Source organism: Athene cunicularia (genome assembly GCF_003259725.1).
Source record: "Athene cunicularia isolate RWA chromosome 13 unlocalized genomic scaffold, athCun1 chr13_part1, whole genome shotgun sequence".
Classification (NCBI taxonomy): domain Eukaryota; kingdom Metazoa; phylum Chordata; class Aves; order Strigiformes; family Strigidae; genus Athene; species Athene cunicularia.
The window spans coordinates 7,575,188-7,587,436 of record NW_020799117.1 but is presented as its reverse complement, the minus strand read 5'-3'; the positions used below and the strand labels follow the sequence as shown (position 1 = coordinate 7,587,436).

Sequence of the window (12,249 nt, the reverse complement as noted above, 5' to 3'; positions counted from 1 at the left end):
CCAATCAGTTGCTTTATTGCCAGGCTGTGCAAATGTTTGAATGGGTTTCCCCACATGGATAACAAGCCTCTAGACTTTGTACCCATTTGTTCATCCCCACCTGTCATCAGGAGATGGAATATTTCATCTCTGGATGCATACTTGTGGGGCAGGTTGCCGAGCAGCAAGTTCCCACGTTTCCTGATTTGAGCCCTAAGGTCCCAGCTAACATTATAAATGAAAATAAGCTCTGAGGGATCAGGTGTTGCTCTGCTGCACAGCTCAGCATGGCCAGTGCAGCTTTGGTTCAGGAGTGGCTGGCCCTGGGCTCTGCTCCTCTCCATGTTATGGTGGAACCAGGTAAAGAGCAAGAGCTGCCTGTGCTTCACAGTGAACATGGGGACAAGGAAGCGATAGCCAGAGCTTCCTCCTCCATATGGCAGGCGCCTGGGCAGATCGGTGGGCAACTGGGCATGGTGACAGAGGAGGCGGGCAGGGGTGTGGGCAGATGCTGGCTGCCTGCACCCTGCTGTCATGGGGCTGCTAGTCCGAACCTGCAGTTTGCTGGCAGAGCTACATCAGTGTCATGTTTGAACTGAGGCAGGAGGAAATGCTTCTGGGGTTGGGAGCACGGGAGACATCATCACCAACGATGTCTCCTGATGATCGCTGATCGGCTGCTGGCCAGGGCTCTGGACCTGGCTTGCCCCGGAGGCAGCTGCTGGCCCTTCAGCAAAGTGATGTTGCCTGCACCACTTTGTCACAGTAAATGCAGCACCACTGCCTGCAGATGGTGCCTAATTTATGATATGAGGTTGGCCTTAGAGCCAGCATCCTGCAGGGCCACCACATGTGCTATCCGTGCTGGACCTACCATTGTCCCACAGGGAGCCAGGAGCCAGTGGGGACCTCTGTGACACTGGAGGCTTCCCCAAAAGGGCCAGGGAGCAGCAGATCCCCAACCCGAGCCCTTAGTGACCCTTGGGACGATGCTCCGTGCTGTGTGGGACACAGGACTGAGTGCACAGCCCCGTTGCCTTAGCTGGGAAACCAGCACAGCACTGGATGTAGGTCACCTCCATAGCAAGCTGTGATATAATGGGGTGGGTCTGGGAATCTCTGCAGTTCAAACCCACAAACATTACCACACCTGATTACTACATGAGTGTGGGCCTTTGGAGTGCTGCTTGCTCATACTCTTTGACATCCCCCACCCCAATTCCTGTGCTGGAAGTGCTGGTAGAAAGGAAGGGCTTAATGGTGTTTCCCAGGAGAGAAGAGGGTCTCATTGCCTGTTATTTAAGAGCAGGGAGGAGCATGTGGGGTGCCCAGCACTGTGACACTTGGGGTGTCATGGCAAGTAGTGCCTGTGGGAGCTGTGGCCCCCCCCCCCTGAGATCCATCAGTGACATCTCACTGACAAGGCACTGGATACTTAGTTCCCTTTTTCCATTTTGGGAAATCTCAGCGTTTTCTCAAACTTGGAAGCCTTGAGTCACATGGTGGGGGCAGTTCCTTGCACCCCTGCCAGTTTTTCCTCTGTGCCAGGAGGGTGGTGGCAGCCAGGTTGGTCTGGGAGGCTCCCTGGTGTTTTGGGCATTCAGGTCTCTGTAGCTGCAGGCTTGTTTGGTAACATGTTATTGTGGCTCTGCTGGGTGAATCACATTGCAGAGCCTTCCGTGGCAACAGCCCCCGCAGGGACTGTGTGTATGGTACAGCCTTTTTGCTGCATCCCAAAAGGATGGATGAGAGCCCAGACCCAGTGTGGCAGAGCCCCAAGGCAGTGGTGTGGCCCCTTGGCTGAGGGCGTTCATGGGAGATGGGGCAAAACAAAGGAAAAAGTCTCCAGTAGTTTAAAACTAGGTGTTTAGGGGAGATAACTTCCTTGCAGAGACTTACAAGGCCAGTGACTCCTGCCAAAGAGGAGCGCAGGAGCTGGCTGTGCTCAGTGCGAGGCAGTGGCGCAGGGGCTGTCCCACCGTGGTGGCATCTCCCCGGCGTCACCCAGTCCCACTGCTTTGCCATGGACTCATCACATGAGTGACAACATTTCTCTTTCCAGCCCCTGATGCCAGCTCCCTGCGGCTGTGCCGGGCAGAGGCATTTGCAGCGCTGGGACAACACCTGCAAGCGCTGGAAGACTTGGATGCTGTGTGCAGAGCTGAGCCTGGAGAGCACGAGGTGAGCAGAGTGGGGCCCCATCGGCAGGCTGAGCTTGGAGCCAAATCTTACTGTACAGGAGCAGTTTCCCCCTTTCCTGAATTCTCCTAGCCATTGGGTTCATCCTGCTCAGAAATACACTGGCCAGACCCGTGAGGTTGCACACCCAGGCTGCCAGCGCTGTGTTGCGCTAACAGGAGAGCTCCGGTGCCGTGTCTGTCCTTGCTCGCATGCAGGCAGGGAGGGCACGACACTGCGCTGGTGCCCGGGATCACAGCTGGGCCCTTGGGGAGGTGTTGGCTAGAGGCTGAGCTGACCTTGGAGAAATCAGCCCAGGGAGCTCACTTGCTGATTTGTGAAGCACTCGCTGACAATGGTTTCACAGCTTCAAAGGCAGAAGCCCTTGTCTCCTTCTCTAGGCCTCTAGGGTTTATTTGCTTGGCTTTTGCAACTGCTGCATTTTGGGAGAGTCCTGTTTTATGGGCACCTGGCTGCGGGTGGACCTGTCTTTTTTAGACAAGTCTGAGCATGGGAGCAGCAATGTGTCCAGGTGCTTTGGCCTGGGATGGGAGCAGGCAGGAGTGGAGGAAGATGCCCTCAGGGCTCTCACAGGAGCTGAAGGGGCATGTGCTCAGCTGGTCACTGTCTCATAGTGACCACAGGTTTTTGTGCTCTGTAGGGCTTCTTCAGGAAAGGGAAGGTGCTTCTGGAGATGGGACAGAGAGCCGAAGCCCTGCTAGCATGGGAACACTGCCTGACACTCAGTCCTCATTTCCAACCTGCTCGGAGAGAGATGGAGAAGGTGCGTGGGCTGTACCGTGGCAGGGTCCTGTGACCTCACATTACACAGGGAGATGCCCTTGTGCTCTGAAGGACCCGTGTCCATCAAGTCGTGCTGCTCTGGTCAGCAGTGGGATCAAGGGAAATTGGGTCCTGGTCAAAGAGCTTTCCCATTGCTCTGGTGCAGGTTCACCCATGACAAAAACTCTCCTTGCTCTGTTCATCAAGTCTCAGGTTTTGCAGGGTTTAGATGCTGACATGGCACAAGGTGGGTTTCAAGACAGTATCAATAGTCACCCAAGGAAAGCAGCCAGCCAAAAGCTGTTACTGGAAAGCTGGTGTCTTTTTTGCAGATGATTTCAGGCCAGCATCCACCTTTGTACCAAAATCACCATCACCAGGGGTGCCTCCAGCAGTGTCCCCAGCCTGGGGACTTCATGCCATGAGTGGACACTTGCTCTTCAGGAGGGAAAGGGCAGGGAAATGGGGAATGACCTTGTACCCCTCACAGCTCATCCCCTTCCTGCTCTTTGTGGGTGATAGAGAACATGGTTCCCAGCCCTTAAAATACACCATTTTGTTCACTGTCTTGTGCTGCTTTCTTCCTTAAATGTTGCTAAGGCATTTGTTTGACAAGATAGCTCAGCCAGCGATGAAACAGGTAACCCCAATGTGTCCTGTGGCAAGCAGGAGGCTGCTTTGGGGAAAGAGGGAACCTGGCAGCCCACTCACCTCCCTGCTTCCTTCTCCCAGCACCCCCTGAGCCCCACTTTCTCCTTGCAGATCCTCAAGCGAGAGGATGCTCCTCAGCCACACATGGCTGCTGCATGCCCTAGTGATGCTCACCAGAGCTTGACTGGTCCCCAGGTCGATGGAGGGAGCCCTGCTCTCCCATTGTCTTTGACACAAGCTCAGGTAAGAGAGCCTGCAACAATCTGAGTCTGCAATGGGACTTAATGTCCCTCTGGGACATCCCAAATTGGGTTTTCATATGATGGGAAAACAGGTGTGATAAGGGGAGGCTGTGCAGGACCATACCCAGGCCAGTTTTAATGCTTTTTTCATGCAAAAAACACACTTGAGAACAGTTCAGACCATTATCAGCTATTAAGGAAAGCTTATCTTTCACTCTTTGCCTTCTAAAGACAAATTTGGCACATTTGCAGAGAGGGGGAAATCAGAGAAAATGAGCTCAGATACACCCAAATACAAGGTGGTACATCTGGCAGAGTAAACCCCGGTTTGTACCATGAGATGAGCAGGGATATATGAAGGCCACGCTCTTCTGCTGTCCTGCAGATGCAAGATGTTAATACACAGCAACACACCAGACAGCCTCCCGGTGCCATTGGGCTTAGTGGGACAGATAGGGCTGTGCATTCAAAGGGAGAAGAGGTTTTGGGCACGATTTCATCTTTTCTCTGCCTAGGATGAGGAGGAAGAGCCGACGGATGGCAGAGGGGACACTGGGTCTGAGCACGGTCAGGGGACAGCCACCCTTTCCCAGCCGGGGCAACGGCACGAACCAGAGACTTTGTCAGAGAGGCGGGGCCGGCGGTTAGTAGGTGAGTGTCATTAAAGGTACCAGAATCTCCTCTCATGCAAAATACCTTTTAAAAATCCATTTTGGCATTGAAAACAGTGTTCGTGCCGCGTGCCAGCTCAGCGAGCAGACCTCCCAGGGGCGTATAATGGGGCAGCTCTGGCCAGCACTTTTGCTGCTTCTCATGCATGCGAGGAGGATCGGATCTTCCTGTGTTGGGCTGGTGAACTTCCACCAAACTTCTGGGTCTAGCTTGGTGAAAAGTTCTTGCTGAAGCCAGACATCACTTGTTCCCTTTATGGAGTCAGGGAGAGGCTCCCTTTGGTTCCCATGGGTTTAGATTTAATGGCCCGTGAAGGACATGGCATGCCATGCGCTGGTGGAAGCGGCACCTCCACTGGCATTAACTTGCCATCAGCGTCCTGCCAGATGGCTGCCATGTACCTGTGTTTGTGTGAAACGGTGCTGATGTCTCGTGGCAGGTCTCCAGAGGCCTCCATCTAGGAGCTTCTTAGGCCACTTCACCTCTCAGTGCCTCAGTTTCCCTGCCTGCAAAAGGACTTAGGGAGATACCACCTTCCTCTGCCAGGACCTACTGACATAAAAGCTGTGGATGAGCACGGATGGGTTAATAGAGGGGTTTATGTTGCATTTCCTAGTGGTTTTGGTTTGAACTTCCAAAGCACTTCATGTACCAGTTAACTGCTACACCTCAGAATGAGCTCAGAAAGCAAAGATTAATTTTCAGTATTGAAATGGGGGATTGTCTTCTTTTTTCTTCCCTTTTGCCACTAGATAACAAAGAGCAAACAGCAGCAGCAAAGTGTACCCAGCTGTGCCTCGAGGAGCTGCTGAGCATATCTGACTTGGAGTGCTCCCTCTGCATACGGTGAGTTCTCTGGCCAGAGAGCTTTTAGGATGAAGAATTAGCACCTGCTGGGTTTTCTTTCCTGGTGTGGATCTTCTCATCTTAATAGCCAACTCAGTCCCTGGTACTGCTGAAATGCAGGTTTCAGCAGAGATAAGAGAGAAGAGGGGAAGACAGGGGCATGCTTTGCCCTGCCAGACTGTAAGAGCTCAGATCACCTTGTCTCAGCATCGTTAGGTCTGTTTTGCCTGGGAGATGGGTGTGGAGGTGGAGATGTTCAGTGGGGTCAAAGACTGAAAGCGGTGGTTGCCCTTTGTAACTGCAGGCTGGAACAGGAGGGTGTTGCCTCAGGGAAACACCATCTGTCGTGGGGGTATTGCAAACCCAGAGGGGAGCATTTCTGAGCTCTGTGCCTGCTGGAGGTGGGAAAGAGGACAGGATAGAGCCCACATCCAACTGCTGACTCAAGGCCAGGGAAGAACTGGGTGCTGCCGCAGGGCATGCCAAAACCAGGCTGTTATTTCTGGCATGTCCCAGGACCTTGAGCAGTTGTGCAAGCGGCTGCTGGCAGAGGGCTGGGTGTTGCACCACCAGATGTGCAAGACAGTCAGGGTCTCCTGTTCAGCAGCTTTTTCCAGGTCTGGGCATGGCATGGGGAAATAACACAGGGGAGAGAGAGAGTAAGCCTGTACCTGATCTGAATTAAGTGAATTTAGGTCTCTTCTGAGAGCAGGGAAACATAATGTTCATGAGGAGTTGGGGCTCAGTGCTGAGCAGGTTTTCCTGACTTCTTCATTTCATTTCTGATCCTGAAGCCACCTGTGAGCAACCCAATGATTGCTGTCATCTCTATTTGTGAAGGGGAGAAGGAGGCACTTTCCCGTGGCTGCCTTTCGGGCTAAACACCACTGTGGGTGTCTGGGGAACCACAGCCCTGCCAGGACTGAGGGTGCCCTGATGGGGTCTGCAGGGACCCCAAAGGGACAGGGAGCAGTGCTCAGGCCTGGGACAGTTCTCATCTTACATCATTGTGCAAGTCCGACAGTCTGAGCCCAGACTTCTAATTAAAGGAATAAGCCAGTTAGGAAGCTTTTAATTTAATTAACAGGAGTTGTGAGCAAACCTTAGCCAATGCAGCTTTAGTGAAGGTGGTTTCATAGCTGTGGGCTGCCAGGGCTTTGCTCTCCCTGACCTCCTCAACCCTTGCAGCAGCAGCCTGGGCCTCTGCACATCCCTGAGTGCTTTGTGGGACCCCTGCACTGTGGGGCTGAGACCAGCAAGGGTTTCCAAACTGGGGTGCTGAGCCAGGCCTGGGGGATGATGGCTTTGATGGCACCCAGCCCTGTGTACAGAGGCGCTGTGATCTCTCTCTCGGCTGGGCTTATCTGTTCTCCTTCCCCTGTGTTGCTCTCTGCGGTCCATTGACTTTGGTCCCTCTGTAGGATGTTCTTCGAGCCGGTGACGACGCCGTGTGGGCACACCTTCTGCAAGGAGTGCCTCGAACGCTGCCTGGACCACCGCCCCAACTGCCCCCTCTGCAAACAGAGCCTGAGAGAGGTGGGGGCATGTGTGCTGTGGGAGGGAGCCTGAGGGAGCCCTGGGGACTAGCTCTGGCTGCCAGCAGCCTGCCCAGGGCTGGGGTGGGAAGGTGTAATGCTGTCATGTTAGCAGCTCCCTGGCATGGTGGCATCAGGGATTTGCTCACATGGGAATGACCAGATGGTTGATAATTAAGACCAAGATATTAATTTCCCCAGGATGCCACAGTGATTTAGTGAGACTGTAAACAGGACTGAGAGGTGTAGAGAGACAGAGAAAGAAAGAAAAAAGTGGACACTAATTACTTTAAAAAATGGAAATGGATGGAAAAACTGCTAGCCTGGAGATTTGATTTAATTTTTAATGAAAAGGGATTCAGATGAGACTATCAGGGAAATTAGGTTGTCATACAAGGACTGCATCACTGTCAGAGACAGGACGGTGCATTGGATGGGCCCTGGGTCTGAGCTGCATCTGGAGGTCTCAGTGGAGCTGACATCCTGTCCTGCTAGATGGATTGACATCCCCCAATAGGTTTTATCTCTGACTTTCTCTGATCTAAAGTTACCCTCAGCTCCAATACATGTGAGCACGATTCAGAGCCTGGCAGGGCCTCAGGCTTCCCCCCCAGCTCTTCTTCAACCTATTTCTGGGTCTAATTTTTTAGTACCTGAAGGCTGGAAGCTACAGCCCCACCGTGTTGCTGCAGGACATCATGCTGGCCACCTTCCCTGCACAGCTGGCTGAGCGCCGGGAGCTGCACCAGGCTGAGATGGCAGAGCTGTCCAAGTAAGCAGTGACCTGCCCTGGGGGGTGTGTGTGTGTCTGTGTGCACAGGGGCTGTGAAGGGATCTGAGGGGGCTGTCCACACCACATACCATCGCTCTGGCTTGGGGCTGCTCAAGTGGTGTCTGTCCCACTTCTAGGACCACGACACAGCAGTGCTGGGTGGGTGCAGACGTGCCCCATTGGGCACCTGGGGATGAGGGAGCATCTCTGCAGGGAAATGTTTTGTGGTCAGAGTTTGTCCTTGGGCTCTCAGTGAGCCAAGTGGAAGCTTTGGTGTTGCTCTACACTGGAGCATCACTTCCTGGGGAAAAGGACAGATCTGGTTTGAGGAGTAGCCATGGCACAAGCCAATGCAGAGCTCTTGGGATGAGATTTGCTCCAGAAGGTTTCATAGTGATCTCCTCTCCTGTCCCTCAGCCTGACCAAGAACATCCCCATCTTCGTATGCACAATGTCCTTCCCAGGCATCGCCTGCCCCCTGCACGTCTTCGAGCCTCGCTACCGCCTCATGATCCGGCGGTGTCAGGAGACCGGCACAAGGAGGTTCGGCATGTGTATATATGAGAACGGGAAGAGGTGAGCTCCTGGGCAAGGTGACTTCCCTCTGCCCCGGTTGATTTTCCCCTTTCTGCCCTAGTCCCAAATGTCTAAAATCCTGAGTAGTTTCAAGAGAAGGACCCAGGTGCAATTTCCTATCCCATTGCACCCCACAGATAAAATCAGCAGGGAGGTGGTGTGTTCCCGACACAGCAGAGTGAAATGGGATCTTGCTGCCTCCCAGCATCACCACTGGCCAAACAGTCAATGGGGCTGGCACTGGAGCTGGGCAGAGACAGTGGTGGCTGTTAAATACGACTGTCTGGGAACAGTTTCGGGCTCAGGACATCTGTAAACTGCATGGTTTCCTGGCTGTGACATCTAGCTTCTCTTAGTGAGCACTTGAAAATTGCTGTAATTCTCATACTTTGTCCTTAACAAGCTGTGAGAAGACGTTGAGCTTGTGTTTGGTGCAGTATGGCCATCCTTATGTTTCTGGTGGTACCTCCAGATCTCGGATAGGCTGTCTCCAGGCTCCTAACCTAAGTACTCCGTTAAATACCTGTATTTACATGCCATATCCTCCCTGTGCTCCAGTCCTGTTCAAGTGAAATGAGATAAATAACATTTTCTGGGCTTTGGGAGGATGACTCTACAAGGGATGGTGTCTTCAGGACCACTGGACGTCAGGGCAGTGTGACAAACTAAGTCATTTTGGTGTATGGCAAATCCAAGGGAGTGCAGGCAGTGTGCTCATTATTCCCTGCCCTCTTAGCAGCAAGTGGTCACTCAACAGAGTTGAATGAATTTCTGAATTTGCCCCCTTCCAGTCAGCTTGTTCCTGCGCCTTTTCTTCCTCTGGAGCTGGTGCCTTCAGGAGAAGCAGCTCTCTCACCACTGGTATCCCAGCTCAGCCCCGTTTTTTCTCCCCCGTCTCCCTCCAGTTTTGCTGACTACGGCTGCGTGCTGGAGATACGGCAGATCGAGCTGCTGGCGGACGGGAGGTCCTTGGTGGACACCATCGGCAGGCGGCGGTTCCGGGTGCTGAGCCGTGGGCACAGGGATGGCTACCACACTGCCGACATCGAGTACCTGGAGGACAAGAAGGTGAGGGCAGGACCAGGGCAAAAGCCCCTGGCTGTGGTGGGACAGAGCCTCCCCACAGACACCCTCTATGTACCTCTTCCCTCCATACAGGTGGCCGGGGAGGAGCTGCAGGAGCTGCAATGCCTGCATGAAAACACCTACCGCTTGGCTCAGCGGTTCTGTGAGCACGGAGACCTGGCCTCCAGGCACATTCTGATGCATCACGGACCTCTGCCGGAGAAGGAAGAGGACATCCAGGTAGTGCCCCAAGGGAAAGAATGCTGTAAATAGACAAGGGTACCAAGAGAGCCTCCGAAGCAGCGCTGTTCCTGTGCTAGCCACCCTGCTTCTCTGCTCAGCTGAGATGAGCAAAACAAACTGTTTTTCACTCCTGTTACAAGTTACAGCATCTCTCACTCAGAGATGGTAGGGTTTGTTTGTTAAAACTATTTAATATTTCTTTATGGTTTTAAATTGTTCTTGGAAACTGAGCATTGAGTTTTAAAAGATTTCCTGGAGTCTTTTCCTAAACAAGAACCAAGTAACTGAACTGCCTGGATTTGAAAACACTTGGGGAAAAAACCCAAAAGGGCAAAGAAATGAACCCCACAACTCAGTGGGCCTGTGGTCTCCTTTCTCATTGTGTTCCTTTGAGACAGCCACAGCTGGCCTGAGGAGAGGAGATAAGAGGGCAGGATCCAGTTTGCTTATTAAATTGCTCTGACAAATTCAGATTCTGGAGGGGAAAAAAAAAATCCCCAAATTTAGTTTTCACTCCTTTAAGAAATTGTTACCTGTCTGGGTCGTTATAAATATGCTCTTGCGGGCTTGTCGCAGGCTAAGGCTGTCCTGGCCAGCAGTTGCATCAACACTGAATGACTTGTCCTCCATCAGCTGAATCGAGCATTTCCCTCTTAGTTTGGCTCAGGTTTTAAAAAAGCCAGTTTACAAAACCACTGCCCTGTGGCTGTGCCTGCCTGGCCTGCACCTCGCCTCTTAGAGTGATGATAAGGCAAATGCCCCAAAAGTCACCAACCACGTGGGATTTGGCTCGTGTTTACAAAAGCATTACCTTAAACAAGGAAATGCACAAGATATTTCTTTGTCTCTTTAGTATAGACTTTTTCCTGGTTACATCTATGTCTGGAGACTCCCTGGGGAATGCTTGTCTGGAAATTAAATTAGTTTATCTGGCAGTTTGGAGCCCAGACAGTCAAAAAGGCAGTTCAGAGGAATACCTTATCCAAAGCTGGCATTGCCATCCTGACACGCATTCACCTTGCAGTTCCTGACCTGGGGGTCTCTCTTTCTCTCCCCTCTAGGCTTTGGCAGATGGCCCGACATGGTGCTGGTGGCTCATCTCCATCCTGCCCCTTGAGCCGTCCTACCAGCTGAACCTCTTCTCCACCACGTCCCTGCGTGCCCGCCTCACGCAGCTGCAGCGCATCCTCGCCTCCCTGCTGCAGCAGCCCCCCGCCAGGCACCCACTGCCCGAGCACAGCCCCCGGGGCCACGTCTGAGCCCTCTGGTCCCCCCTCTCTCTGCAGGGGAGACCTCCACCCCCTTGAGTTTCTCTATGTGTTACTTCATGGTTCTGTGTGTGGTTTGAGCCCCCCCGAAATCAACCTCAGTGGTGAGCTGGGCACCCTCTGCCTGGCTCAGTGGGGCCGATGTCAGACCAGCAGCACCACTACACCGTCCGTGCCACCTCTGGGAGCTGCTTGGTGACATGGCCGTGCTGTGCCATCAGAGGGGAGACTGGGATAGAAAGCTGGGTTGTGTCTTGGGGACCAAAGTCACTTGCTGAGCTGCTCCAGAGCTAAAGAGAACTCTCCTTAGGGCAGAGAACTTCGTGCCAGGATTGCCTCTTCCTCTTTGAAGGACAGTGTAGGGTTTTTAGTAGATGGTCCTGCTCTGTGAAGCAGATTTTCAGGCTGGGGAGAGGTGGCACTGGGAGGCAGAGAGGTCCCAGTAGCTTCCCCCAGCCTTGGGAGCTGATGGCTCTGCCTCTGCTTACAAGTTTGACTTAATTTCTTTTCAAACAAGAAGAAAGGTTAAATTAAACAATCCAAAACCCACAGTGCAGCTCATAACCACCTCCATGACCACACAGTGAGGAGATGCTGCTCTCTGACCATGCCCAGGTCAGGATGTCCCCTTCCCATTGCTCTGCTCAGTGCTCTGCTGTGTTTGCTGTGCTGAGCTCGCCAACTGCTTCCCTGGGCCAGAGCCATGCTGGAGACTGCCAGCCACTTCCCTGACTGCCAGCTCCACTGCCATGAAGCCCCGTGGGAAGGGTGGGATTTGGCAGCATTGGTGCTTTTTCCCCCAACCCAAAGGCTGCTGTTCCCAAGCCTGGCTGGGTTCAGGTTGCAGGGTCAGATGGGAAGGGGGGGCGGGCTAGAAGGAGCTGATGGCGCGAGGGAGTTAAGCCTGGAAGTGGCTTTGTGAGACTTTCCGCCCCTTGAATAGAGCAATTTTCCTGTGTTCAGTGTTTCTTGTGAACTTTCTGCCTCCTCAGGACAAAATCAGGATGTGAGTGGAGACTGGATCCTTGCACGTGGGACCCAGAACAGTTCAGGATCTCCTGAAAGAGCACAGTCATGCCAAAGGGAGCTGAACCTCCGGAGAGCTGGAGAGGGGGCAGGATCCGTGACCGAGGCTGTGAGCCCCATGTCGGGGGAGCAAGCGCCTGTCTGCAAGTGCCTGGATGCTGCTTGTCTCTAAACACAGGGAAAGAGTATTCCCCCTGGACAGCCCAGGCTTTCCACCATGGAAATCCTGAAGGTTTGGGATCATCATCCATCATTTCAGTGGCTTTGGGTTGAATTTTAGGAGTGTTATCCACTTACTGGATTAACATTGCTTCCAGAATTTTATCCCTGCTTTCACAGGGCTCAGTGAGCTGTTGGATGTGTGTGTGCAAGAGAAAATCATGTTGGGGCTCCAGTGCTCCTTGCTGCACGTG

At 53.0% G+C, this 12,249-nt stretch overlaps 1 protein-coding gene across 1 annotated transcript; it reads left to right on the top strand.

Moving 5' to 3' along the window:
• Positions 1-2,019: 2,019 nt before the first annotated feature.
• LOC113485323 (LON peptidase N-terminal domain and RING finger protein 1-like) lies at positions 2,020-11,104 on the top strand (the record flags this gene model as incomplete). The annotated part of the gene is made up of 11 exons (XM_026858421.1): positions 2,020-2,160; positions 2,819-2,941; positions 3,703-3,834; positions 4,349-4,484; positions 5,258-5,351; positions 6,773-6,887; positions 7,537-7,658; positions 8,076-8,234; positions 9,140-9,302; positions 9,393-9,539; positions 10,604-11,104. Coding segments are annotated over 11 exons (1,530 nt in total), but the record flags the coding sequence as incomplete, so codon positions are not given.
• Positions 11,105-12,249: the final 1,145 nt, after the last annotated feature.